This window comes from Sylvia atricapilla, chromosome 14 (assembly GCF_009819655.1).
Source record: "Sylvia atricapilla isolate bSylAtr1 chromosome 14, bSylAtr1.pri, whole genome shotgun sequence".
Lineage (NCBI taxonomy): Eukaryota > Metazoa > Chordata > Aves > Passeriformes > Sylviidae > Sylvia > Sylvia atricapilla.
Window position 1 is genome coordinate 7,038,944 of NC_089153.1, and position 26,252 is coordinate 7,065,195.

The window sequence follows — 26,252 nt, forward strand, 5'->3', positions numbered from 1 at the left end:
TGTATTTTTTAATTCTGCTTTGAATTACATCTTGACAGTTAAATATCACCCTTCCAAAAAATTTTCCCACAGACCTGTGCTGGACTGCACAATTCCAGAGTCCACAGTTTGTCCCAGCAGATCGTACTGGTTCAGTCGAGAGCCATCTTCAGCCACCACCACTGACCTGGCTGGTTCCCGTGTCCACTCATACACAACCTCTGCTCTGGTGTAAGCATCTGATTCAAAACAAACACATTGCATTTCAGCTTTGCACTTCCTGTTGCCTTATGGCTTTGTCAGAGCAATGCTTTGAGCAGTAGTTTGAGTATTTCATTCTCTTTCATTATATGTTGAAAGCCACAACTACCTCACTGGAATTTGTCTATAGGGAGTACAATGGATTTGACTGACAAAATTAACAGATTTACAATTGACTTAATAGCTAGATATCTGCTGTAGGGCTGGATTAAGGTTGGTCCTCTATGGCATGAAAATATTTCTCTCATATATTTCCTGCCTATGTAAAGAACTGAGAGTGAGAAGTGGAATTTCATGAGCATCCGAGAAGTCTAATGCTTTTTCTAACTTCTAGTAAAGAAAGATGAGCCCCAGAATTTCCAATTTTTCATAGTGTGATAATGTCTGGGCCTCTAAAAGTCCTTCCCAGAGTGGCTTCACTGATCTTCTCATCCTCAGCCTGGCTACAGCTCCCCATTTGGTCATGCCCCCATCACACTCTCCTTGCTGTAAAATGGGCCAGCACACATTTCTGAGGCTGCCTAGGAGAAAGTGAATTTAAATCACAATTTTATTTTTTTTTTTTTTTTGGTCATTTCTGAATAGTCCTCACACTTAAGTTTGGGACAAGGCAAAGAAAAGTGCTGTGGGCTCTCCAAGCCCCAGCTTCTCTGGTGTGTTACACAGATAATTCAGTAGCATCTACACATGCCATTGAGGGGCTTTGTGCTGCTATTTCTGTTCTTTCCAGAATTGAGCTACACATAAATATTATTAATTCTAATTCCTTGGTAAAATTCTGCTGTCATTTTGCGCAGTCTGGAATCTGGCAGCTCTCACTGGGAGCAGTTGGGTGGGAGTTAATTGACTACACAGAAGCATCTCATGTCCTTCTTTACACCTAAAGAGGACATGGCCAGAATCTGCATCAGACTTGCAGCCACCAAACGCAGCTGGAGCTGGATGGGACATCTTAGGGCATCCCAAATGACAGTAGGATTCTACCTACAGGATGAGAATTTCCCTTTCTTCAGACGGACAAGCAGGAAGTGAAAGGGAGGAATCTGATTCACTTCACCTCATTTGTGAGTTAGCAATTTCACCTTATCAGTGTAAAAGATAACAGCTAGTAATCGAAGGGTTGGTTGGATAGAATGTGCTGGAAAATTATTTCCATGACATTTTTGAAGCTAAAAGATGCTTTTATCCTCAGGCTTCATATTCCCTTAAGCACTATAACAAATCTTGGAATATGTTTTTGGAGTCAATGGCAAAGGCAAAAACCTAACCTTAATAATTCTGACTTTAAAAATAATGGCCACAGTAAACACAGAAATTGATATGCTAATCTAGGTCATATAAAGACAGTAATAAAATTAATTTTCAACATTTCTTCTGGAGTATGAGAATAACTTGGAAGAGAGAGGAGTGCTTTTCTGAGCTACTGAGAATGACTGGATTGGTTTAGAGGGAAGGGGGTGCACTGAGCAGTGCTAGAAATGAGCTGCCAATTTTGGTGCTTGATTCAGCTGCCCTCCTCAGCTTCCAGTTCGTGTGGCATGAGCAGCAATGCAGCATCTGCTCCCATCACTGCTGGTTTCCAGAGTGGCCTTGGTTTTAAACTGACAATCAGATGTTCATGGTAAGAGTTGAGGAGAGCATCTGCCTTTCTGATTTTGTTTTGCCAACATATGGCATTTTGTTGTTCCAGAATTTCTTTAGCATTTGTCACATTGAATTTACACTGGAATAACCTCTAGCTTAAGCTGCTCTTCTGCAAATCACTTTAGCCTTGGAGCTGGGTCACACATTTATTGGTCCCTACAGTTATGAGCAGAGTCCACAGGACATGTGAAACTCCTTCTTTGTGAGGCTTTTAGAATCCAGCTCCAAGAAGTGATGAGTAACAGTGGAGGACATAAAAAACCTCTTATCTAATTTAATCTAAAACAAATGGAGCTAGGCAAACACTACCTTGGGGAGCTAAGTGTTAGATTGTAGTCTGCACTTTAAGCATGGATTTTGTGACAATTAAATGCATTTTCCAGTAAATTTTCCAGTCCATTAAGATGATTATAATTAATTGCTTTAGTTTGACAAAAATGTCCCAAATGTATTTAAATATGATTCTCACTTAAAAAGTGGCAATTAATTATAAGATCTGTTCTTTTTTTATGTATAACAGTGACTCCCACTTTCATTACTTGCTTGGGTCCAGCCATTTGTCCTGTTTATATTTCTATGTATATCAATAATGAAATATTGAGAGAAATCTATAACTTGATAATTATGGCATATGATCTGATGAGAAGGAAGGGAGAGATCCAGCTTTAAGGGTTGTTTTCAACAGTGAATTCTTCATGCAGTGTTTGTAATAAAACCATTTTACAGAAGGAACTCCTCCCCATGAGGATCCCTGATTAGGAACTCGCCTGAATTTAGTGGGTGAATAAAAAATTTCCTTGAAAATTCCTTGATTTTGCCTAATGACTCTTCCAAGCATTTGTAGTTACATTTTCCAGGGCCAGTTTAGGACAGCTGCCATAGAACATTAATGGTCAAACAAATAAAAAAGATGAAAAAACCCTGTACAACATGACAGTCCACAGTCTGAGCTTAGAATGTCAGTTCTTGCCTTTGAGTGGTGTAAGAAATGGTCTTTCTATCGGAAATTTCAGTGATTTTTTTTTTTCAATTAAGAAAATTACATACATTATGATTTTCTTTTTTTAAAGGATAAAAAAATCAATTTAGATGCATATACACCTGCATGTTTTTCCACTCTCTTGTTCTTGCCTTCTGGTGTGGTTCTGGACTTCTATGAAAACTCACATTATCTATCCCTTTTATTCGATAATTTCTGCTAATCTTAGTCATTTAACTGAGGCAAAGTCCTCAGTAATCTGGAAAGCCGTGCACTTTGTGAACGAGGAGTACATTAATCTGGGACACAGTGAGCCAGAAAGAACTCGGCATAGGAAAAGAATGGGAAATATTGCTCATACTGGGGAAGGCCTGGAGTTTGGGCTATGGTTCAGTGGTGCACAGCTGTGGTGATAGGTGTCTTGTCGAGTCTATAAAAATCAGTCTCATAGGTAAAATTTGCTCGCAAACTGTTCCTGGTTTAAATTGTCATTAGCAGGGTTTTTTTCAGGATTAGCCACCTCCCTGCCTCCCAGTTCCAGCACGATGCCTGCAGGGACACTTTAATGAGCACATCCAAAGAAATTCCATCCTGCAGCCACTGCTGATCTCACTGGGATCTTGGGTGCACAGATCTCTTATTATTCAAGAACCCACTGCAGGATCTGTCCTGTTATAAACCGGAGTAAAGCTGCTCCCCACTCCACTCCGTGTCACGAGATATTTGAAAAGATTTATTGGAAGTGCTCTCTAAAAAAAGCTTAACATTCAAGGAGCAAACTATTCTTGTCAGTTATACTCCAAGGTTGTATGAGCTTTTTGTTCTCTAAGCCTTATCTAGGAGATTAGCAGCTCTTTAAAGACAAAATATCAGTGCTGTCTCATAGCAAACAGAACCATTCAGCCCAAAGTAAATTATCACCCTGTCGGGTACCATGTGAAGAATTAATTGGGTTTTCTCTTTGTTGACTTCTAAAATTGATCAAGCCACTAAGTAACCATTATCAGTGAAACGACCCATTTCTGTTAGAAAAAGTAGCCATTGAGGAAACAATTTGTACACTATTACATCTTCCATATATTTTAACTTCCTTGTTTGTGTTAAACAAACTGGAGTAAATTAGATCTTCACTTTTTTTTTTCTTTGTATTTAATTTCTAAAAATATTATGTTCAGTCAATTGTCAGGTTGGTTGCTCTTCAAATTGAAGTTTGGGGGAAAATTCTCAATTTACCAAAAGCTTTGTCAGTTATTGCATTGATTTCAATTACATGACTTTGTTCAATATGTTCTCTCAGCTAGGGCTATGTATGCTGCAAGTGGAAGACTCTATTTGGAGATTTCTGAGATTTTTCACTTCCAAAAATGTTCCATGATTGTATATAAGTATCTTCTAATCCTAGGAAAAATGCTGATCTAAACATACAAGGACTACAGCAGCAAAACTGTTTTCACCTAAACCAATTCAGTTTTCCATGGCGTGTATTGCTTTTCTTTAAGACTGATTCTGGGTTTTAACAAAACAAAGCAACTATAATATTAACAACATTTTCTATGTGACAATTTACTTTCCTAGATATTTAGAACACTGTAATTTTCATCTTTTGTGAATGTCCAGGCATCACATTGTAGCATATTTAAGACACATAAAAGAAGTCCATTATATACATATAAGAATAAAAAATACAACCCTGACAAAAACGTGAAAAATACACAAGATTAAAACCTTGAGGTTTTCTCAGTTGCAAAATATTCTTTTCAAAATATTTTTTTAAGGTGGCCTAAAAATGGGAGAAACCTCCATTTAAAATAAACTTACAGCTTCCAAATTTCAAGGGGCAAGCATGTGCATCCATAGGAAAGTCTTCTAAATGCATTGGACATTCTGCTCTCACAGTCAATCTATAATGGATTAATGAGCAAAAGGACACATTTATTCTACTTTCATAGAAATAGCAAATAGACTTCTATTAAGACACACAGCATCAGTACAGCACAGTATCTGTTATGTGAATTATTAGCAGTTACAACTGGACCTGAATTGTCTGGCTGAGGGTGCAACTGCTCTGCCCCTCTGCCCTTCCTCATGATACATCAGAGGCATGCTCAGGCTTCTAATTTGGTGTGAGGATTAAAATCTATTAGCAACTGCATTTGCTTCCTTGCTGCCATCATTAAATTGGCCCACTCTGGATGCTCAGACATCTGCTGAAATCATTTCATTGCTATCAGCTTGAGTGCAAACATGTTTCTCAATAAAAGAGATTAAATGAACTAGAAACAGTCACATACCACACATCAGCAGAGAATGAACAGTAATACTTGAAGAGTAGGCTGAAGATTGCATTAAGGCACTTGCAAAGGTGAGGAAATAGAAATGGTTATGAACAAAAGAAGAGACACATGTGAACAATGTGCTGCCAAGATAGTATTCCTGTGGATTGAATCTCTAACAGCTGAGCATTTAGAAGACAAGAAAAATTGACCTGTACTTATGTAGCTACCAGCCAAGATGATTCTACTTCAGTCTAGCCAGTCTTGAAAGATGTTGCACAATAAATTGAGCATCCCAAGTGCCTGGAGAATATGTTTTATCCAAACATTTGTACTGATTTTAAAAATATGTTTAAATTTTTTCAAAGAAAAACTCAGTGTTCACCTATGTACTAAGTTATCAGTCTTGACATAAAGCCAACAGAATCCCTTTATACCTTGTTTTGGTTCCATGGAAGACATAAAGGGAGGATGTGCAGCTCTATAGACACAACATGCCCTTTTTTTTTTTTCATTTTTTAATTTGTAGGTTTTTAATCCAAAATGCTTGCATGACTGTATATCATCATTATTTCAAAAGGATTTATTTGAATCTTCTAATGACAGCTAAAGTTCAGTTATCCATGAAGAGAATAATATATTTCCAATAAATGCTGTCAGCACAAAAATAATTTTTTCTCCTAACTCTCTGAATGCTTTAATCAATGGGAAAAGAAATGTCTATTTTTATGCTGTCATGGTTTATAATCCCAAGCACAAGAAATATTAAGAATGGTCAATGAATTATGTGTGTATCTGTTAGTTCTTAGAATCTGCTTTCTATGGGATCCAAAGATTAAAGATCCTTGCACACAATTTAGGAGTACAGATTATATTAAACTTTCAGGCTTTATACTTTGCTGATGGAATCTTTGAAAGCAATGCCAAAATAAGATCCTGTGCAAACTGATTGATTCCAAATACTGTAAGAACCTTTTCAAAATCAAGCATTAAGACACATCCAGGGAGTGCAGAGGCAGCACAGCAGGAGAGGAAAAATAAACACTGCAAACAGCTCAGTTTGCCCATCATCCCAAGGCCTATTGTGAAAATAATAATTAAGCAGGAATCAAATTATACTCAAAAAGGAACCAGTTTCCTGTCTGGAAAATATGTCTTCAGAAGTTAAATTGTAAAACTAAATGAAGAATGTGATATTTTAGGGCTCACCTCATTGTGTATAGCAACGTCCCATCCTCTGTTATTCGTAATAGTTTATTTGGCATTGTCATGTTATGAGCCACTGACTTCTTTCCATTGTGGAAAAAGGTATCAGGCGTCCAAATTTTGCTGGCCATTAAATTATTTAACCGCAGAACAGTCATAGGTCCTTTGAATTTTAATCTCTCATCTTTCCAGCTTTGGCGGAAAAATACATCTATAGTGTATTCCTACATCAATTCAGAAAAAAGGGAAACACTTATAATGTCACATGTTGCAATATGGGAACTTGAAAAGTCTGTTCTTACCATTCCCTAGAAGCAAGATGACTATTAATGAAATTAGTCATTATCAGAAAGTTTCTTTTCTGTATTACTTACAATGTACCTGAAGCTGGTTTTTAAATAGTTACATCATTACTGTTTTCAACAGAATAAACATCAGGAAGTATTTCAAAAGTTGCCCAAGAGTTAGATATAATAAAATGGAAACAAAATAATTCACCCTTTTCCCACCTGAACTGCAATTTGAAGCTGCAGATAGGTGGCCAGTATGTGTGGCACAGGAAATGTGTGTCAGAATAAAATAAACCTTGTGAGACAGGGTCTTACTAGAGCCTTTTGTTCTAAATGTCTCGTTAGCATAAACATGCAATCAACCTGCAGAAAGTTCACAGTTCACTGAAATTATATGGTCTGATTGATGAGATGTGGAATGGTTCACTGGGCTAAATGGTTGGACTACAAAGAGCACAAGCTGAGGACACCTTTGGGCCAAGAGTCACAGTCTGATTCCACATGGACGGGAGGACAGAAGCACTGCCTGGCACAGTGGACATGGGGAAAACCAAAATAACCAACACTCACTATAAAATGAAAGAAATATTTGTGACAAAGCAACAGGAACCAAGTTAAGAGGGAGAGGGTAAAAGTAAGAAATATATGTTGGAATATTATACATAAAATATAGGTGTATGTGGGGTGAAAATTAGAAAAACTGTGAATGCAGTGTAGTACAGGTTTTCCTAAGGAAAAACTCCATCCCCACATGGAAGTTCAGTATGGGATTATCTTGCCCCTTCCATCTTTGACACTGTGATAAACATCAAAAGCAGTTATCCAAATGTGATTCTGAATGACTCTGAAAAAGACGCTTTTGGCTGAGAAATGGAACCTTTGCTGAGACCTCCTGAAAATGGAGAGGCCAAATCCTAAAACAGGGAGAGCTCCTGTGTGTGAAGGCACACAGAGCTATAAAGAAAAGAGCTGTCCTGACAAACATGATTGTAAAGAGAAATATTCTGGAAGGAGCATGCAAAATGTCTCCACAGCAAATTCATTTAGCTTTGTGTTTTTTCTTTTTAACAACCAGCAGCACTCCATACAGCATGAGCACTTTTGAGCTGTTTATCCCTTGTGCCACTATTAGCAAGAAAGAATGGTGATTCTTACTGATGTGTATTTTTCTTGCTTTTAGAGTAGAAAATGCCTGAATAATTTTTTTGTTGACATGGAAATGTTGTTACATGGGGTGTTCTAAATCTGGGTTAGTTTGGTGGATTTTTAAGTTTTATTTTATTTTATTTTATTCTATTTATATCCCAGACCTGTGAATCCTTTGGGTGCATACTTAGTTGTATTTCCATTTTTTAATCACTTGCTCAGTGAACTGCTGAAGCCTGAGCTTATGCAGCTTCACTGAAAGCAGTTTCCACTTATAACCAATTATTTGCCTCAGAATTTTGCTGGGTCATGGCCTTAGGTTGAATTGTGACAAAATCCTGTCCCAGCTGTGCAGTACAGTAGGAGAGAAGGAGGTGTATAAAAACAGCATCCATCATTAAAATTTTGGATTTCCTCCATGTTTTACTAGGACCAAAGAAGATTTGCTCCTACATACATGGGAAAGGTAAAAGCCATGCCCAGAAGGTGACATCATTTCAGTGCATGTAAGCCATTCGCTTTTTCTCTTTCAGCTGCAAAGGGGGTGAGCGGGAGGTGGCTCAGGTTGAGAAAAGAGAGTCTGGTTTTCCACTTCATACAAACACAAGATTCATTTGTTGGAAAAGGACAAGGAGTCAGAAAGATTTGATAAGGGTCCTGACAGCATAAGATAAAATTCAATTAAAAAGTAGCTGAACAGGTCATGCCTGGCACAGACTGAATCTTTCCTTATCCCAGGTCATCGTACCATATAGAGTGAATTAATTTTGGCCAGGATATCTCAGCTCTTCAGCTTTCACTACCCACTTATGCATGTACATTAATTCTCCTCAAATGGATCCTGACAGACAGCTGATCTTTAGAGTTGAGCCATCAGATACTCTGATTAGGGCTTTCTCCTACAGCAGGGGGGCATACAGAACAAGGGAGCAGCAGGATTGTCTCTAGACTATGTACAATAGCAGTGGCCTATGTACAGACATATGAGTGAGGTGGAATTTGGAATGAATTCTCCACAGCAGAGACTCTTCATTCCACAGTGTGCAGGCTAAAAAAAGAAGATTCCTATCTGCACTTTGAATAAATTATACGGTATTGAATATTTATAACACTTTGACTTAAATGTTCTTTAATTTACTCTGCTAATATGTCTCCCTGGAGATTGTTTATTCACAGGGTAGACCACTCTGTGGTCTACATGAGGCTCTGTACAGGAAGATAGTTAGATAGATAATTATTCACAAAAAGCTTTCGGTGCAGAAAAACTGAGCATGAAGGTTTACTAAAAAAAAAAAAAAAAAAAAATCTGTCTGTATGAAAAAGTTAATTTTTAAATGCTTCTTATTCCAAATAATATACATCAAAAAATTCACAAAAATGACAGTTTGTATGAGAATAGCCAAATATCTGTTGTTCAGTTCAATTCACCATGTGAACATGCCTGAAAACCTGCAAAGTTCCTCCAAAAGAGATGATTTTATTTTAGAAACTGCTTTTCCCCCATTTAATTTTATTCACAAGTATAAAAACAAACCAAGTCAGTCTCTTTATAGAATACCAGGTTTTGTCTATGCCACACTTAGAAGTGGGTAGGAGCACCATGTACTCCCTGACTTATCCATGCAGGTGCCTCACTGGATTCCTGCACACTGATGGCTGAGGGGTGCTGGTGTCTCCATGTGAGTGCTTTCCTAACACTCAGTGTCAGCTGGAACATCCCCTGGCCAGCCCCAGCCCAGGCTCAGACACAGCACATCCTCCCCTTGCCTTCCCAAACTGCTCCCACACCCCACAGCTGCACAAGGGGGAACCTGGGGAGCCCTCAGCTGAGGGCTGTGGGAACCCTGGAAGCTGAGAACTTTGGGCTTGCTGTGCTGGCAGGCACTGACCCTTGGGAGGACACTGTATTTGCACTGGGGATGTGGAGAAGGCTTCCAAGGTTGGGTGGTAGCACTGGGATTATGGGTGTGTAGTTTGAATAGAAGTGTGTGATATCACAGGGTGGAAAACTTGGGAGTTTGAGATTTTAGTATACAGTAATATATATAAATCAACATGGAGGATTTAGGGCATAGGCTAAGTCCTTCTTTTTCACCTTCCTCTTCCTGGGTTTAGGTGGTTTCTTGTAATTGGGTAGAAGAGTCCACATTGCAGGCCATAGGTAGTTGGTTATTGGGTTAAAAGTGAAAATAATTTAGGTGTCCTTTCATAACTGAACAATTTGTGTTTAAAAGACCTTGGAAAGATATAGAGCCATTTTCTGCCTTGTTAGCTAGAACTCACAACTTGTGAGACTGTACTATAGAGAAGAATTAATAATCATCTGAGTGCGAACACAAACTGCGTCTCTCGAGCATTTAATCCTGAATCTAACAGAAGAAAAGAAGACAAAAAAAACCCACAGAGGGGTGTTCTGCTACCAACCTGTCTGTGCACAGAGCACATTGCACTGAGTGTACAGTGAAATGAAAATAAACTCTGTATTCTGGTAAACTCTTCAGTTTATCTCTCTGTCTCTGATTTCACACCTAGTTCCTCAAGAAAAGGTTCAACATGAGTAGGCTGCACACACATTACTTTTTATGGGAGGCGAGTAGGAGTTTTGCACTAAATACTTTTCTGTGAATTCTTTAGTTTTCAAAATATATGAACACCTGCCTCTATGTTTCGTGGTCACACATTTTATTAAGAGGATGATGAATTCTTTCTCCTGTTTAACTGGCTGAAAAACTGGAGTCAACATGGTATAGGTATCATGGCATTGGTTGCAATTATAAATTTGACTGTAGTTTTATAAATGCTTATGCAAGCAATCAAAAAATGGTGGCTTTTCATAAAGTTCACTTAGAAAAACAAACTGTCCTGTAGAAGTTATTTTATCTGGTTTTCCATTACTTAACGTTGTTTTGAGCAGTCAGAAACTTGTAATAACCTGGTGTTTAAGGCCTGTCTACATTTTTAGTTCAAATTAAGCAGTTGACAATTTTGCAGTCAGAAATACAACTTGTTTCCTTTCCTCTACTTATTTTCTCTTTTTTTTTTTTTTTCTTGAATCTTTCTTTCAGTAAGTGTATTTAGCTAAATGTAGCCAGCTAAGTTTGAACTGCTTTCATTTCTTAATTTAAATTAACAAGGATGTTTCTAGCATTCATCCTAATACAGCATCCAGCAGATACTGGTGGCTGCAGACCAGGCTTTACCACTCTCAACAGCAACCTACTTGGGCAAACCTCATTTATATGCAAAATTTTAAGTACCTTATCCATATTTCTACACAACTCTTAGTATCTCTTAAGACCAGGGCTCACAACATCTTCATTCAGTTTTCTGAACATCTCCATTCCCTGCAGTTATCTGGCAATTTGATTTTAATATTCATTCCATAAAGAAGTGACACTAATTCTCTCATTAATCTTCTCTTTTTAGCAGCCAAGATCTAGGAAAGTCACTTTCCATTGATCAGTAGCTTTTAATATAAAAATACAGGTTAGACTGTACAGATGTCACACCATAGGCATAAGTGTTAATTGCATTTTAAGATGATGATCTTTCTTGGCAAATTGGATCAGTGATGTGCCAGCGAGGACCTAAGCAATCACCCTCAGAAGAATATGGATCCAAACCTTAATGCATTTCATAATATATTATGTAGCAAATATAAAGTCTGTTAAAACACGTTATTAAAGTCACTGAGGCTTCTAATTTCAGGGCACTTAAATGCAGTCACAGCAGCAGGAATGGTGGCACATAAAAGCTGACGGCATTTTCGGATCAAGGGCTTAAAGAAAGACCAGCCTTAAAAAGGGGTAAATAAGTTATTGCATAGATCTTTCATCTTCCAAATTAAAAAGACAAGAGCAAATGAGTTCTGTAGAAATATAGGCCATCACTTACCATATCATGGTCTGAAACAGGCCCAAAACTGGTGACGAAGATGTCAGTCTTCACTTCAGTTACACGCTCTGATGAAGCAGGAAATTAGGACAGTGAGTATCTATAAAGAGCCTTCATTAGATCTAACCACTACCAATTCTCACAATAAATAGAGAAAATATTGGCTTTGATTAGCCATTCTGAAATTGGTCTGCAATACGATCCTGAGAATTTACTGTAGAAGTAATTTCACAGTCAATATTGTTAGCAACAGTTTGTTTATTACAGTTTTTTCCACAGAAGTTTTTGAGATGCAACAGCTGCATTTCCACTGTTGTGGAAATTTTCATTCTTTGACTGATAAATCTTGTCTGACACTATAACCAGCGCTCAATATTGTACACAGTACTCTATAATCTTATTGGGTACTCAGTTTCTGTGCGAGCTAAAACAAGGTCTCTAATAATTAACCCTGCGCTTATGAGCTATGTATTTTGTATTGAGATCAAGAACACAGAAGAAAGAGAGAGAATGCATCATGGTGTATACAAACATGAATATACTTTATTAGTATGAGTTTGAAATGGCTGTATTACCCTTTACTTCAATAAACAAAAAGGAGTAAAAATTTTTCCAAATAAATATCGCTAAATTTCCCCACTGAAATCACCTGTGTAAATGTTTTCTGAAAGTGAGCCCTCCAGTCCTATCAGCCTAAATGATAGATCAGTATAAATAACACTTCAGGAATCTGTACCATGTACCTAACACAGATTATATGCATATGCTGTATCATAAAGCTGGACCCCTCTGTGATTTCCAGGATGTCCATTTGCTCCATGGCACAATGACATTGGACATTTCAGAAGAAACCAATGATTTTAGTGGTCACAAGTGCTGAGATGCCTAAACTGGTGTTGATCTCAAGAAAGGGGTCAAACATTTGACTTCTGTAGATGGAGTGGCAAAAGACACTTTGAGAAGCACCCAAGCTTAACTTCCCCCTGCCCTCTCCTCTCCCTCTACACACACACACAGGATCAGTCACTTCTGAGCATACTAGTGTGTTCTAGGGCACACATAGCAAAATATTCACCCAGGATGGCATATATCAAAATAGCCCTGTTGAATTAAATATAGCTGCAGGGAGTAACACCACCTGGAGGCAGGAATCCCAGCAGTGTTGAGTGCAGCTAACCCCATCAGCTTTCCAAAGTTATGATGGTAAAAGTCTGAATACATTTACTGTGTGCCAGGGTAGATTTTGGTAGAGGTTTCAAATATGGAGCAAGTGATAACATTTCTGAAATAACTTTCAAAAAAAAAAAAAAAGTCAATTGAGCAATCTGGAATATTAAAAGTAATCCTAAAGAAAACACTGTAGTAAATGTATAGTAAGAAGATATGCAGAAGACAAAAATTTTCCAAGACCAAGAAATATGTATGTAGCTATTTGTATAATCTTATTTAAATATTGCAAAATAATTAATTAAACCCCCCCCCCCCTAATTTAATACAACCATCTGATTTCAAAATACTTTGGACTTGTTTAAATATGATTTGTTCCATCTGTCAAGAAAATTGAGACTGAATTCTGGCTTTGGGAGACATGTAGTCATAGCAGAGAGGCTGAGGCTTAAGGAAATCACTTGAGAACGCAAAATGGAAACTTAAGACTTTTGCACTAAGAAGGAAGATTTCCAAGGGAGTGAAAAAATAAGCGCTGCTTTTTATTTCTGTATAATATTGAAAATAATTTAAGTGGCACATAAAAATTAGAAAATTCAGGTTGTGAATTTGGAAGAGATTATTTTATCTTCACACTGATTTTACTTTATCAGTGCACCTAATCCCTTCAAATGCAGATAAACCAATGTACAGACCACCAAATTATTTTTTTTTCCTTTGGTGTGTACCTCACTTTCAAGATCAATGAAAAAGTATCAAAACACAGAAAAAGATTAGCCACTCCAAAGCCATATGGAAGTTTTGAAAATTTTGTTTTTTGTTTTACTAATTAGGTGATTCAACTGTGCTTTGTTAAGTGTTTCAGAAGTTGTGAGTCACCCCTGCACAGGACATGTGTTTACTCATACAGCTGAGCTATATATTTAGAATCAAGGTTACCCATGTTCAACTTGCATCTTGATTACCATGGGAAGGCTTAAATTGTGCTTCAAATTCTCAGAATGCTTTTTTCAGGAACCACAAATCCTCAGCTGCATTCAAAACCTTCACAGTATCCCTGAGAACTAGAGACAAGTCTTAGTCATTGACCAAAACAGGCTCAGGTCAGGAGCTGATTGGATTGCTGAAGAGAAATCCAGCAGTTCTAAAGATGCATTAACTTTGTCTCTTGGCTATGACATCCATCTCATGAACCAGGAGTAAGTAATGTAGGGATATCTGTAGAATATGTAGGGATTTCAGTAAAAAGCCCTAAGGAAATTAATAATGACTATCTGGTTCGACTATAAGGCAACCACAGGGTCCAGGTAGTGACTGAGCACCAAAAAAGCTGCTGAGTACCACACCCAGACACTCTGGAACACAGCTTTGGGCAATTGATCCACATACAGCTATGAAAGCATCAGTCAACCTCAACTACTGTAATTTTACTGTTTACAAATACTGTGTTTTGCTAATGATGCTAGACTAGTGTAAACTCAAAATTAGTAACAATAAATATTTTGATTTAAACTCCCAGGGATCTCATTATTGCTAGAATTGTGACTGGATTATACAGTGAGAACAAAATAAGAAATACAAATTTATTTAAACAGCAGGAAACAAGCCTATTTATCAGGAGAGACCATACATGAAATATTTCCCTTTATGATCTGCCAGTATTTGAGCACAAGGTTTATGTAAATTGCATGTTTGGGTGGTTTAAGTTAATTCTATTTTTTGGTAATGCACTTGTTCTTCGTGTATGTCTCAGGTCTGTCTGTGCTATAATTATTACTATGGAGGAGATTTTTCCTCTGGCTTTGAATGAAAGGAGTTTTGATACCTGTACACTGCACACTTAGACTAATCAGCCCAGCTGTGTCCTGTGAAGTATTTTGACTCAAGAATCACAACAAATGCACTCAGGAATTTTGTGCTGCTGCACAAAGAGTAGAGACCAAAAGGGAGAGGAGTGAGCTGTCCTGTGATCACCCACTGCAGTCTGTGCTGAGTTTACTGGGACTTGCACATGCCAATTAACAGCTCAGAGCTGCTCACATCCTACCTACCTCCCTACTCCTGTATTAAATCAATTTTCCTAGGATTTTCTAGGGCTTTTTACAGTTGTCTTTGCATTCATTTGGTGCCTACAGAGTGGAAAAAAAAGCCCAAATCAGCACCTTCAGTTTTACAAAGTTAAGCGTAGCATCTGGTCTTTCTTTACTTATAGAATAATGTGTAGGGGTGAGGTCTTTTCATTTAGAATCATTTAAATTTTCATTATGCATCCAAACAAAACCCTTATTTTCCCTAAACTTTATATTAGCTGAGATATGTTAAAATAACCAAGAGGAAATTTTATCATGTTTATATATAATGTTCTCATACAACTGAATTTTAAAATCTAATTAACGTAATACTGTGAGGCTCATTTCCCCATCTCTTCTACTCTGTGGAAGTAATGAATTGCCTGAGATTGACTGATGCTCCACTTAAGGACAGTCCCACTCAATTTTGATAAACATCACACAGGAGACATCAACAAATACCTTTAACTGACAGCCTAAAATAAGTATAATTCTGTTCAGCACTCAAGTTGATAATCTACTTGGGATGATCTACTGGGCATTCAACCCAACAATAAAACCAAATTTAATTCAGGAAGATTCTGGTCTGTCACATCAAACCCAGTGTTGTTTGTTCTGTATTAACCTTTCTACTACAAAATCCCTCTCAAAGGGATAAGCCACATGTACCATTATTCTAATATTTAAAAGTTCCCAGAGCATGTTGTATCCTTTAGTTTTAGGGTGATGAGATGTGCTATGCAGAAGTGAAAGTCATAGAAAATCTGTATCTGTCCCTGATTCATGTTGATGAATCTCATCACCATATAGAACCTGCCCTAAGCAAATCTTTCCTATCCCCACTGTGGCACTTCAAACCTGCTGTGGTGGCAACCCTGGGACCATCTCTATGCCTCACATGAAGACAACCCTGAACAAAAGGTAATGGCATATCCCTTTACCTGAGGAACTTATTTTTTCCACCCTTTTTCATTGCTCTTCTGTTTTTTTTTAACTCCCACTCTAGATACAGGTCTTTACTAGGAGAGATCAACACACACTGAAGTGAATTTTGCTTTTTATTTCACTCCTTCCCACTACTATCTGATTTTTTTTTTTTTTTTAGGACTGTGTATCTGAATAGAGATCAGCATCTTTATCATTTATGCCATTTTTGATCACCTCTAGTTCTACAGTCCAGGTAGTTTCCATGGAAAATTATGCCATTACCTCAATTACTTCCCTCAGGTTTTTTACCCTAATATCTGACATGATTTCCTCTTTTCAGCTTTAGTATGTTACTCTCTGCAAATCCCCCTCCTTGCTTTTTGTAAATGATTATCCTCTCATAGAGTCAATAGGTGTCCTCTAGCATCATTCACAACATTTTTACATTCATTTTGGAAGTTCTATTTTCCATGCATAAACAACTAAATGTAACTATTTGTTCATGTTTATGGATGGGTACAACAGATGCTATTTCCTAGCAATGTCTCACTAAGTGACTAAGCCCACATGCGAAGGAGGCAAAACAAGTAAATAACATAATTTATATCAATAATTATTGATAAGAAGTGCAAATGTGCTAATGCATAACATGGTGTTGCTTGCTCTTTTAAAAAAGAATCAGATTAATTTTATCAACAGTGCCATTTTTTGAATAGCAAGCATGTTCAGTCACTGTAATGTTTCCCTGTGGGTCACCAACTCCACTGTTTAATATTCTGATTAAGGAAAAATAATTCTTTCTTCCCCCTTTGTTTAACGGCAAACTGCTCAGAGGTTCTCATTTAATTTCAGATATGGCCTTATTGGGTTATCTGATGATAATTTCCTTTCCTATACTCTTTGTGGAGCACATGTGATTTTTAGTTTTCCTTTTGAATTAACACCTCAAAAAAAAAAAAAAAAAAAAAAAAAAAGGCAAGGGCAGAGTTAATTTTAATCTAGTACTTATTCTATGTACACTCAAAGAGTGATTCAAAATTCAACACCCCTAAGCTTTTCATTATCTTAATGCTCCACCTTTTACCCTGGCTTTCCCATGAATTCATAGTATAGGTGCTACAATGAATCTTTGTAATGAGATTTCTCCAGAAGGTTTTCCTTGGCTTCATGGTGCCTCATCGGCCACACCAGAAAACTACCAAACAGTAAAGCTGTTCATCACACTAACAGGATGTTTGCAAACTTGGGATTGAGAAATATGATGGTGTTTATTTCCAAAAGGATGAATTTACTCCTCTGAATAAGTAGAGCCAAGATCAAGATCCAATCCCTTTCACAATTCATTACAATTTCGCAGTAACTAAAGATAGCTTTTCATCACTGAATTCTTCATGCATACACATAATGGCAAGGAAGGAAAAACAAATAACCTTACTGAACCAACTATCTTTTATTCCATAGGTGAGAAAGAGAGAAACTGGTCTCTTTTCTGCTTCTGTTCATGCACACAGTTCTGTTTCTGTAGGTGCAGAGATCTGAAAACCTGCCCTACCGGAGGAGAGGTCGTACTGGGATAACCAGAGTTTTCTGCAATGTGCCCTTTTCTGTAAGACAGAGGATCTGCAGCACACATTGCTTTACCTCATCTGCTGTTTCTCAGAAGGCACAGAAAGAATATAATAGACAGTTTTGGATGATTGGAAGAGTGCTGTAGTGCACTCAGTGATACACAGATTTACACTGTGCCTAACAGCACGAAATTTATCAACAGAACATATAATGACGGTCTCTGGTCTCTTAAATTTCTTGATAGTTACATCACAGTTAATATGGAAGGAATGAGTTTTAGGGCTAATTCTACATATCTGAAAATATTGTTACATTGGTAAATTTCCTACTTTTGCTTCAGAGTGGATAAAAATTGTGTTCTGATCAAAATATTTAACAAGAATCCATCACTGATGTTAGAAAGAAAAACAAAACCATTGGTTTTCCATACATTTTAAAATTTCCAGTATCAAGTTGTGCTATGATGGACGACTACTGAACTACCAACTCCAAAACCCATGCTATATTTTATATATTGATTTAGATTTCTCACTGGGTATTTTTACGCATGGAACATTTCAGAATACATTTCCCCCTTACACCAAGAATCTAAATCAACTGTCAAAATTGAGTCATCCTGAGGTGCTTCACTCAGATTTAGATACCTTAGGAAGACAGTTTCAAACACGGGAATTTCCAAATTCCTGAGCACACCCTTTATTATAAGTTGCTACCACAACTGAAAACATCAGCCTAGGTATTTGTCTGTAGTTTCTGATTTTTGAAATCTATAATTTATATCTTTTAAATAATGCCTTATGCAATAGTCAAAAGAATATATCTGCTTCTTACTATACTTGATTTAAACATTAATTTACTGCCCATAATTTAATCAGATGTGGGATTATTTTATTCTTTTTAAAGCCTTGGTACTCTTATTTCTAATGTTCAAAGCTGACAAATTTGTAAGAGAGAAATTTGCTGAAATGACACTGTGAAAATACAGTATGCTGTGCAAAAGGAAAATTGGATATTCGAGGTTCTTGGTTACAGGCAGGAAAAAGGAACACAATTCACAAAAGGATGCAAAGATTATTTAAACTTTTCTAACCCTTAGTTGAAGAATTTACTCCAATCCTTCCTTCCCTCCACCCCATATTTCCCACCACTCGTTGCTTTCAAAAGCCCTACAGATTGCAATTCAACTTTGTGAAGAGAATAATTTCCTTTCTGTCAGGAATAAGTTTTAACTGGACCAGATGATTATTTCATGAGTACACCTTTGAAGTCTGCATTCAGAAACATATATATAAAGACACAGACATAAGAGCTGATACTGATGTGTTTAGTTCTCTAAATTGCAGTCCAGAGAGTGAGAGAAAATCCTCTCCCTGCATGTCCCTTTGTTTTCCCTTCTAGTTTCTGATAAAAAAATCTTAATAGCTCTAAAACTCATATAAGAAATCATCATATGCTCAGATTTTTCTTGTAGACATGTACCAGACTCAGTTTACAGTTACATTTATTTATTGCCTTCTGTGCTTTATTTACTGTTCTAGAGTAGCTGACTGAACTCTTCAGTTCCATTAAACACAGAATAAAGGAGCATTTATCTACCCTAGGTCAAGGGTTCACAAGAAAGCAGGCAATAATACCAGTAGATAAAAACAAAAAATTACTCTTATTTTGTTGTCTATTACCTGAAATTGTACACAAAGATTTACAGACCAAGACATTTTAAAATGTGTTAATTAATACCTTTTAAACAGAATTTTATCTTTAGCCATTCCTCAAAACCAGTGAAGCCAATGTATTGAAGAGCCTGGCTCACAACTCCAGAACAGTTGCAAGATGATAGCCTTAAACCACAGAATGACCTTACACTTAATTACCTTCCATTTCATCCACAGGACATGATAAAAGAATCCTTAATGGAATATCCCCTTATATTACAGTTCCTCTGAGAGTGATTATAGGAAAACAGTCTGAACCATACTTCATGGGGTGGGTTGCTCTGTTTTATTTTATCCAAATAAAAGAGTCCAAAAGGAAAGAAGAAAAAAGACATCTGAAAGAAGTAAAGCCAACCTCCCCATGCACTGGAAAGAATAGATTTGTGCTTGTCCATTTAGAATTTCCATGTTTGTGAACAGTAAGCTTTTAAGACCCAATTTTGAGATCATGTCACAGTAGAACAGATCAAAGCGTGAACAGAGAGATGTTGATAAAGACCAGGGTTTGCAACAATATTTTTATAAAGACTACTGCTTTATAGCAAATAATTGCTATGTGGTTTTATGCCTTTCCCTGGATTCAGCACCAAGAACAGAAATGAAGGATATTTTTACCAAACTGAAGAAAAGATGTTACAGAAACAAATCCTTACAAATCTAAGTAGAAAAAAAATCTTAAGAACTTCTATGAGACAATCTACTAGGATAGATTGATACTTTCACTTTGAAAAAAAAAACAAATCCTCATGAAAATAGTCAGAGATATATGGGCTATTTAGGCCTCATTCATCAACTTGTCATTTGTCAGGTCACAGGTTGTATTTTTTATCTTTTATTCTTTATACATTCAAAGTTTTACTACCCATTCAGAGGTCCTCTTGAATTGTGAACCATTTTCTTCTTCTTTTGGGTATAAGTGTGAGAAAACCCAGTATGCAAAAGACGGGGAAGGCATGGCTTTTGGGAAAAAAAAAAAAGCTATATATCAGCATTACTTTTTGTGTATATAAAAACAGAAGTAAAACAAGTATATTATGGGAAAAAAATGTTTTAACTGACTTTTTATCTAGCATATAACATTGAAAATTATAACACAACACACCTCCCAGTCCTGGTCTCAAGCGGTTGTCATAACCATCCAGAAGACGGTCCAATATTCTGGTGAACACTGTGGTGTTGTCTTTGAGTTCATCTTGTGATGAGGTTTGTCCATAGCTGAAATACACAACAGTTAACTGTTTACACAACTGAAAAAGGGTAATCCACCAATAACCTTAGAAAACAGTAATTTCCAAATCCATTTAATCTTGCTTATACTGGTTTATGGTCACATAACCACCTCCATATAACAAGATTGTAGTGCCTCATAGAGTTCTTGCATGTTTACATTTTCTGCTTAAATGGTTAGATTTTAAAATCATAAAACACCAGTACCCCTCTATAAATGGTGAGCAAAGAGAATGCCAGTTCCTTGATGTTTATCTCATTACTCCTTATGTTTATAATGTGCTAATATGTGTTTTCCTCAGGAAAACGCTCATTTGTCAGCAAAGAATAATGTGTTTAATTCATAATAGCTGTAAATGGTTTGCATACAAAGAAAGATACAGTAATTTGGAACACTGACAAGTACTGACAAAAATAGACATATCTTCTTCTTAAATATAGAATGAGACTGAGTGAGTGTACATTTTCATAGATTGATATGCAATTTTGCTTTTATTTTTCATTTTTCTGTAGCAGTTAGATATGAAGAAATATCTCCATCTTTGCCTTTCAAATGCGTAACAAAACCATCTGTTGATATGAAAATCTTTTGTGTCTATAAAGCTTCCCTTACAGATCCCTATGTATATCTCTAAGTCAGTCAAAGGTCCTGAAATTTTACTGAAGAAGGATAAAATTAAAGCTCTTTGAACTCAGCTACCAAAATCTTACTTCCATCAATACAAATCAGAATGAAATCCTTAGGCTTAATGGTTTGTCTGCTGTAGATGACACCAGAATCAACCTTTCTCTTAAATCTGAGACCTTTACCTAATACCCTGTCACAGATGATTCCCTTAATCATAGATTACACTTGTCTTAAATCCCAACCCCGTCGCGGTTTTTCATTCATTGCTGGGAAGACTTCCATTACAAACACATGGAGTCACCAGGGATAAAAGCAAAAGTGCTGCTTTTCAAAACATCATTTTGTTGCACACATTACCACTGAACTGGAGAAACACCAGCTCCTACAGTGCAGCATCAAAAACTTTCCTTAGGATCAGGTCTAGTGACAGAAGTGATTCTTCCACTGGCCAGTCTCTTTCCTGTTTGGGGTACGTGGTTCTTGGTGCCCTGCCAGTCCTTCCTGCTCTAACCACTAAAGACCCTCTCAGGAGGAATATGATGTTGCACAAAATGATCAGGTTCTGTTAAACCACCTATGAAATGTTTTCTCTGTGAGCTGCATCAGTCAGACATCCTTTGCGTATCCCACGCTTACATCCCACTTGGATCAAATACAGAGAGAAGGAGGAAGGATACCCTGTACATAGGTACTCTGGAAATGCTTCCAAGTTTATTTTGCAGTACAGGTTTAAGTATTTAACACTACAAATTTTAATCTGTTTCAGGATTGACATCCACAGAAGTTTTAATTATATTTGGTTTATTTCCATAAAGTGTGATGTTTCAATGCATATAAATCAGTATTCCTAATGAAAAGGCAAAATACCTAGTGGGTTTTAACAAATGGTAGGAATTTCCTCTAACCATATCATACAACTTCATTTAATAAAAAAATAGGTTTATTTATTGATCATGCCTACAACTGAATTTTAAGTCACAGACAATGTTTTTATGCTTCCTCTATGTTACCAAATAACAAGTTCTCCTGCTGTCTCTAGCAGGCATTTTATCCTTTAAAGGATCTTTCCTCATACACCTCCCCCAGAATTTCAGCACAGGACCTTCAGTAGATTGAATTTTAATATTAACACTCATTGTCAGAAAAGCTGCTCTTCATACATATCTCAAGGATAGCAGAAGGTCATCAGAATTAAAGTGGAAAAAGGATACGAAAACACTTCAGAAATGTCAATGGTAAATAAATGAGTATGTTTGTGAGGAGGCATCAGGAAGATGGGCTGGAGGCAGTGCAGTTGGATAACGTGCCCTGCTCCCATGCCAGAAGTCACATTTGTCAGTGCCCTCACCTGTTCTTCCCACCATTTTAGCAAAGGTAAAAAGCACTGTGAGGGCTGGGTTTCACTGACATATGGTCACAACAGGAAGGTTCTGAACATTTGTGCGCATATGGAGTAGACTGTAACTCCAGAGGGACTGTGATTGCTCACTGAAAACACACATATTGAAATAGTCCTATTGCTGGGCTTTTTTATGATAACAAGAATGACATGGGAAGACTGTCTGTATCACCAACCCTTGATCTAATTTATCAGTTGTTTTTATCGTAAAGCTTTAACATTACTCGAGAGGGAAAGCAAGGCAACTAACAATGACAAAATGGCTTTAAACCCAAGATATACTTCGTGTAAGGTGTGTACATTTTGAGGAAAAAATTACTGCATGCAATTGTGTTTTCACATTAAACCCCGGTCTCATAAAAAACTGTGCACGGACTCCATCTACAGGTCATTATATTCCTGACACATCATTGGATTTTTAAGCTCTGGTCCAATGCATTTTAATTCTCACATTAAGAGTGCACATGCACCCAATTACAACTACAATAAATGTATGTGGATAGATATATGTGTAAATATCTATAGAATAAATACGTTTTCACAAAATTCTCTGGCTAGGTCAGATAAAGTACTTCAGGAATACTTCAAATCTTGCCTTGTTATAAAAACAAAGAGTTTTTTTCCTAAAACATTATTTGATACAGCAGCCGTTACATGAATCACCCACTCTTATTTTAGTATTTTTTTAAAAAGGAAATGTTTGTGCAGATGAACCTTTGCCCATTACCACTCCACAAAAATTTAAAATCTTCAAGGCAGTCAGAAAATAAGTTCCCCTAGAACTATGAATGCATAAGAAGACACTGAGGAGAACAAGGCACGAATAGATCTTTTGGGGATCACTATTGACAATAAAAATATTCTACTGCTTTCTGGTTGTTAGGTATCATCATTGACAAGAACATTAATGTTTTTTATAATACAAAAATACGTCTGACTGATAGTCTTCTTAAATGTTTTCACTGAATTTTGAATTGCAGACAGTACTTCAAGCATACTCCAAAATTGCTTTATGGTCTTTAGTTAAGCTACTAGTTGTTTGATGAGGTGTTGTATGATTACAAATTTGCCTTAATACTAAAGTTATTTTTAGATTATGATGTCAACAAATATTCCACAAATACTCAGTGCAGAATGGTCTTTTAAAATATAACTGCAAGGGCTTTGAGCTTAGAAATTCTTCTTCATGCAAGCAGTCTCCCTTCACCAGATTGTCTCACTTCAGATTTTCAATACAACTACTAAGTTAGCACACAGTCCTGACCAACAAAGAAGTTAAATTATGCCTCTGCTTGTAGGCACAATAAAGTTACTAAAAGCACTTAAATGACACTAAAAAAAACCCTTCATTATACTTTTTTCCCCTCTGAAGAAACTTGTACTTCTGATTAGTCATTATATAAGAATAGAAAAACATTGCACAGGTTTTTAAGAGGTAGATTAGTTTCAATTTGTTTCAGAAAGCTTTTGCTTATTTTCTTCACCATATTGAACAAAAAGTTTCATGCAAACAAATTGTAATTTTCTTTTAAATTTCACTTAGATTTAGCTGGGACTTGAACAGGATTAACTTCCCCCAATACACTTAGTGGTAGTGCAGCCCATGCAGTATTTGTCTTATCCTGCTACGCTAAATTAAATGTTCCTGAAATATGTTGGCGCATTAAAAAAATATCTCCCCACCTTCTTTCAGTCAGTGCATTCAGGAGGAGGCTCCAGGCCCAGAAGCAGTCACAAAGCACCAGGAATCTCTTCATGGTGGACTCTGGAACTAGAAGGAAAATAACCATTAACATCCCTCACACTGGAATAGATATTAGGGAAAAAAAAAAAAAATCTGACATTGGAAACTTCTGCAGAGTAATTTGATGTCAGGTGACCTCACAACAGTAGAGCTGATGCCATTCCAAAGAAGGGTGCATGGCCTTGGCTGTTCTCTTGGTTACCTTTTACTTTTAGACCCACAGACTGAGGACAGCTTATTTGGTGGTGAGGGTGTATTCTTTACGAATTACTCTTGAACTTGAGCAAAAACAATTGCAAGTAAAAGCTGCTATCCACAAACCCTGTGTAAATTCTTACTGTTTCCCCCTGTGTTGAAAATGTGTCAAAGCACCTCCACTGCATTTCCAGATAACCAAGTGTAGTTGCTTTTTTGTTTGACTTGAACCAGCCTGAGCCCTTCCAAACCTGGGAAGGTGTCAGTGTGTGATAGTGTGACTGAGGAGTTCCTCACAGCCACTGCTTTGCCTTGATGTGATGGAAGCAACTTTCTTCTAGAGATACAACAATCCTCCTCTTCCCTGAAATACAGCATCAGAAAAGGACTAAAACAAGCAGATTCTAACTCTATAATCTGCTGCTACATAGGCACACTTCAGGGCTAAAGGGCACAATTTGTAATGAAACCATGTGCTGACAACCTACACACTATTTCTTAAATCTCTACCAGTCTCTGAATGCTGCTAAGGAAATGTTTTTGCATTAGCAGCCTTCTCCTCTCTAAACATCTCCTGTACTCTCTCCAGACTTCACTGAGTTACTCTCAGTTTATCTTTGAGTAAAAAGTAACACAACTCAGAAAGTTCCTTCTGCTTTCTAATAAACCATAAAATGAAAAAGTTAGCTAATATTTATGGAATCAGTGATGCAGTTTCAACTAATTGCCCAGGAGATGTTGCAGGTCCCTTTACAAATCAATTCGGTGTGTGCTGGAATACAGTCGATTTTTGGGATTCATTACATAAATAAGGTTAACAAATACGAAGCCTGTGTTTTCCCCCAACAGTGAATGGGAGGGAGTTTTACGTGCCTGAGAAAATGAAGCACTGTACACAGAAATGTAGTTGTAGCTTTAAATAAAGCTCTCCCAATTCACTGCACACACTCGGGGACAATTTAAATCAATAAAATACCGTTACAAAGCGGCATGTAAGCAATGAGATATAATTAATGCGTTTATAGCCAAATGATGGGCAGACATGCACTGAATGGGGCTGAGCAAATCTGACTGGATAGGAAGGAGCAGGATGTGGCAGGAAAGTGTGGATAAAGATCTTCAGAGACGAGACTGCATCTTGACTTGCCCTGTAATCAGCTCCTTTACAAAGGGAAAGACAACATCTGTGGCTTCAAAAATCACCTTCTCCCGGTACTGCCAACTTCTGCCTTTGCAAAAGGCTCCTCGGGATGAAGAAGGAAAAGTGAATTATTCTGAACTATTTTGATCTGTTGAGCTCCACACTAGCCCTCCTTTCTCCCAACACCACCCCCTGCTTCGATAAACCCATCCAGGCACAATAAATCTCGAAGAAGGAAAGTTTCTTGGACCTGGAAAAAGCAAATGTTAGCAAAGACTTTGCATGAGCGTTAAAGCCCATCAGCCCCCGGCCTCCCCCACCCGCACCGCCTGAGAAACCAGCGCCGGTTCTCCCATTCAAAATGGGAGCAAGAGCCACGCTTCTGGGAGCGTTTCAGCAGCGCCCACTTAAAAAAAAAAAAAAAAAAAAAAAAAAAAAAAAAAAAAAAACACGAGAAAAAAAAAAAAAAAAAAAAAAAAGAAAAAAAAAGGGGAGGGGGGTTAAAAGCAAAATCGGGAGTAAAAGAGGGGTATTTTGATGCATTTTGACTCACTGTAAGAGAATTGCTCCTCTCTGAGGCTCAATCGAGACTTGTTTTCCTCCTGGCATTTCAACTTTGCATCCCCCTGCCCGGAGCAGCCACCCCTCCCACCGCGCCCGCGGGAGGGAAAAAACCCAAAACCCAAACCCCTTCTGCCAGGGACCGGCGGAAATCAGTCCGCGCTAAAAAATAAATAAATAAGATAATTGACAATGCCCATCGATCGCTGCGGATTTTCAAGCTGGAGGGATGGGGGGGGAG

General features: G+C 37.3%; 1 protein-coding gene across 1 annotated transcript in view; it reads right to left on the minus strand.

Moving 5' to 3' along the window:
- Positions 1 to 24,141, minus strand: part of GABRA1 (gamma-aminobutyric acid type A receptor subunit alpha1) — a 39,148-nt gene extending 15,007 nt beyond the window's left edge. The window contains exons 1-6 of the mRNA XM_066328962.1: positions 24,054 to 24,141; positions 20,219 to 20,331; positions 11,673 to 11,740; positions 6,346 to 6,566; positions 4,682 to 4,764; positions 75 to 218 (exon numbers count right to left, since the gene is read on the minus strand). Coding sequence (XP_066185059.1) covers positions 75 to 218; positions 4,682 to 4,764; positions 6,346 to 6,566; positions 11,673 to 11,740; positions 20,219 to 20,331; positions 24,054 to 24,127 — 703 coding nt within the window. The 5' untranslated portion in view covers positions 24,128 to 24,141. The remainder of the gene's footprint in view (positions 1 to 74; positions 219 to 4,681; positions 4,765 to 6,345; positions 6,567 to 11,672; positions 11,741 to 20,218; positions 20,332 to 24,053) is intronic.
- Positions 24,142 to 26,252: the final 2,111 nt, after the last annotated feature.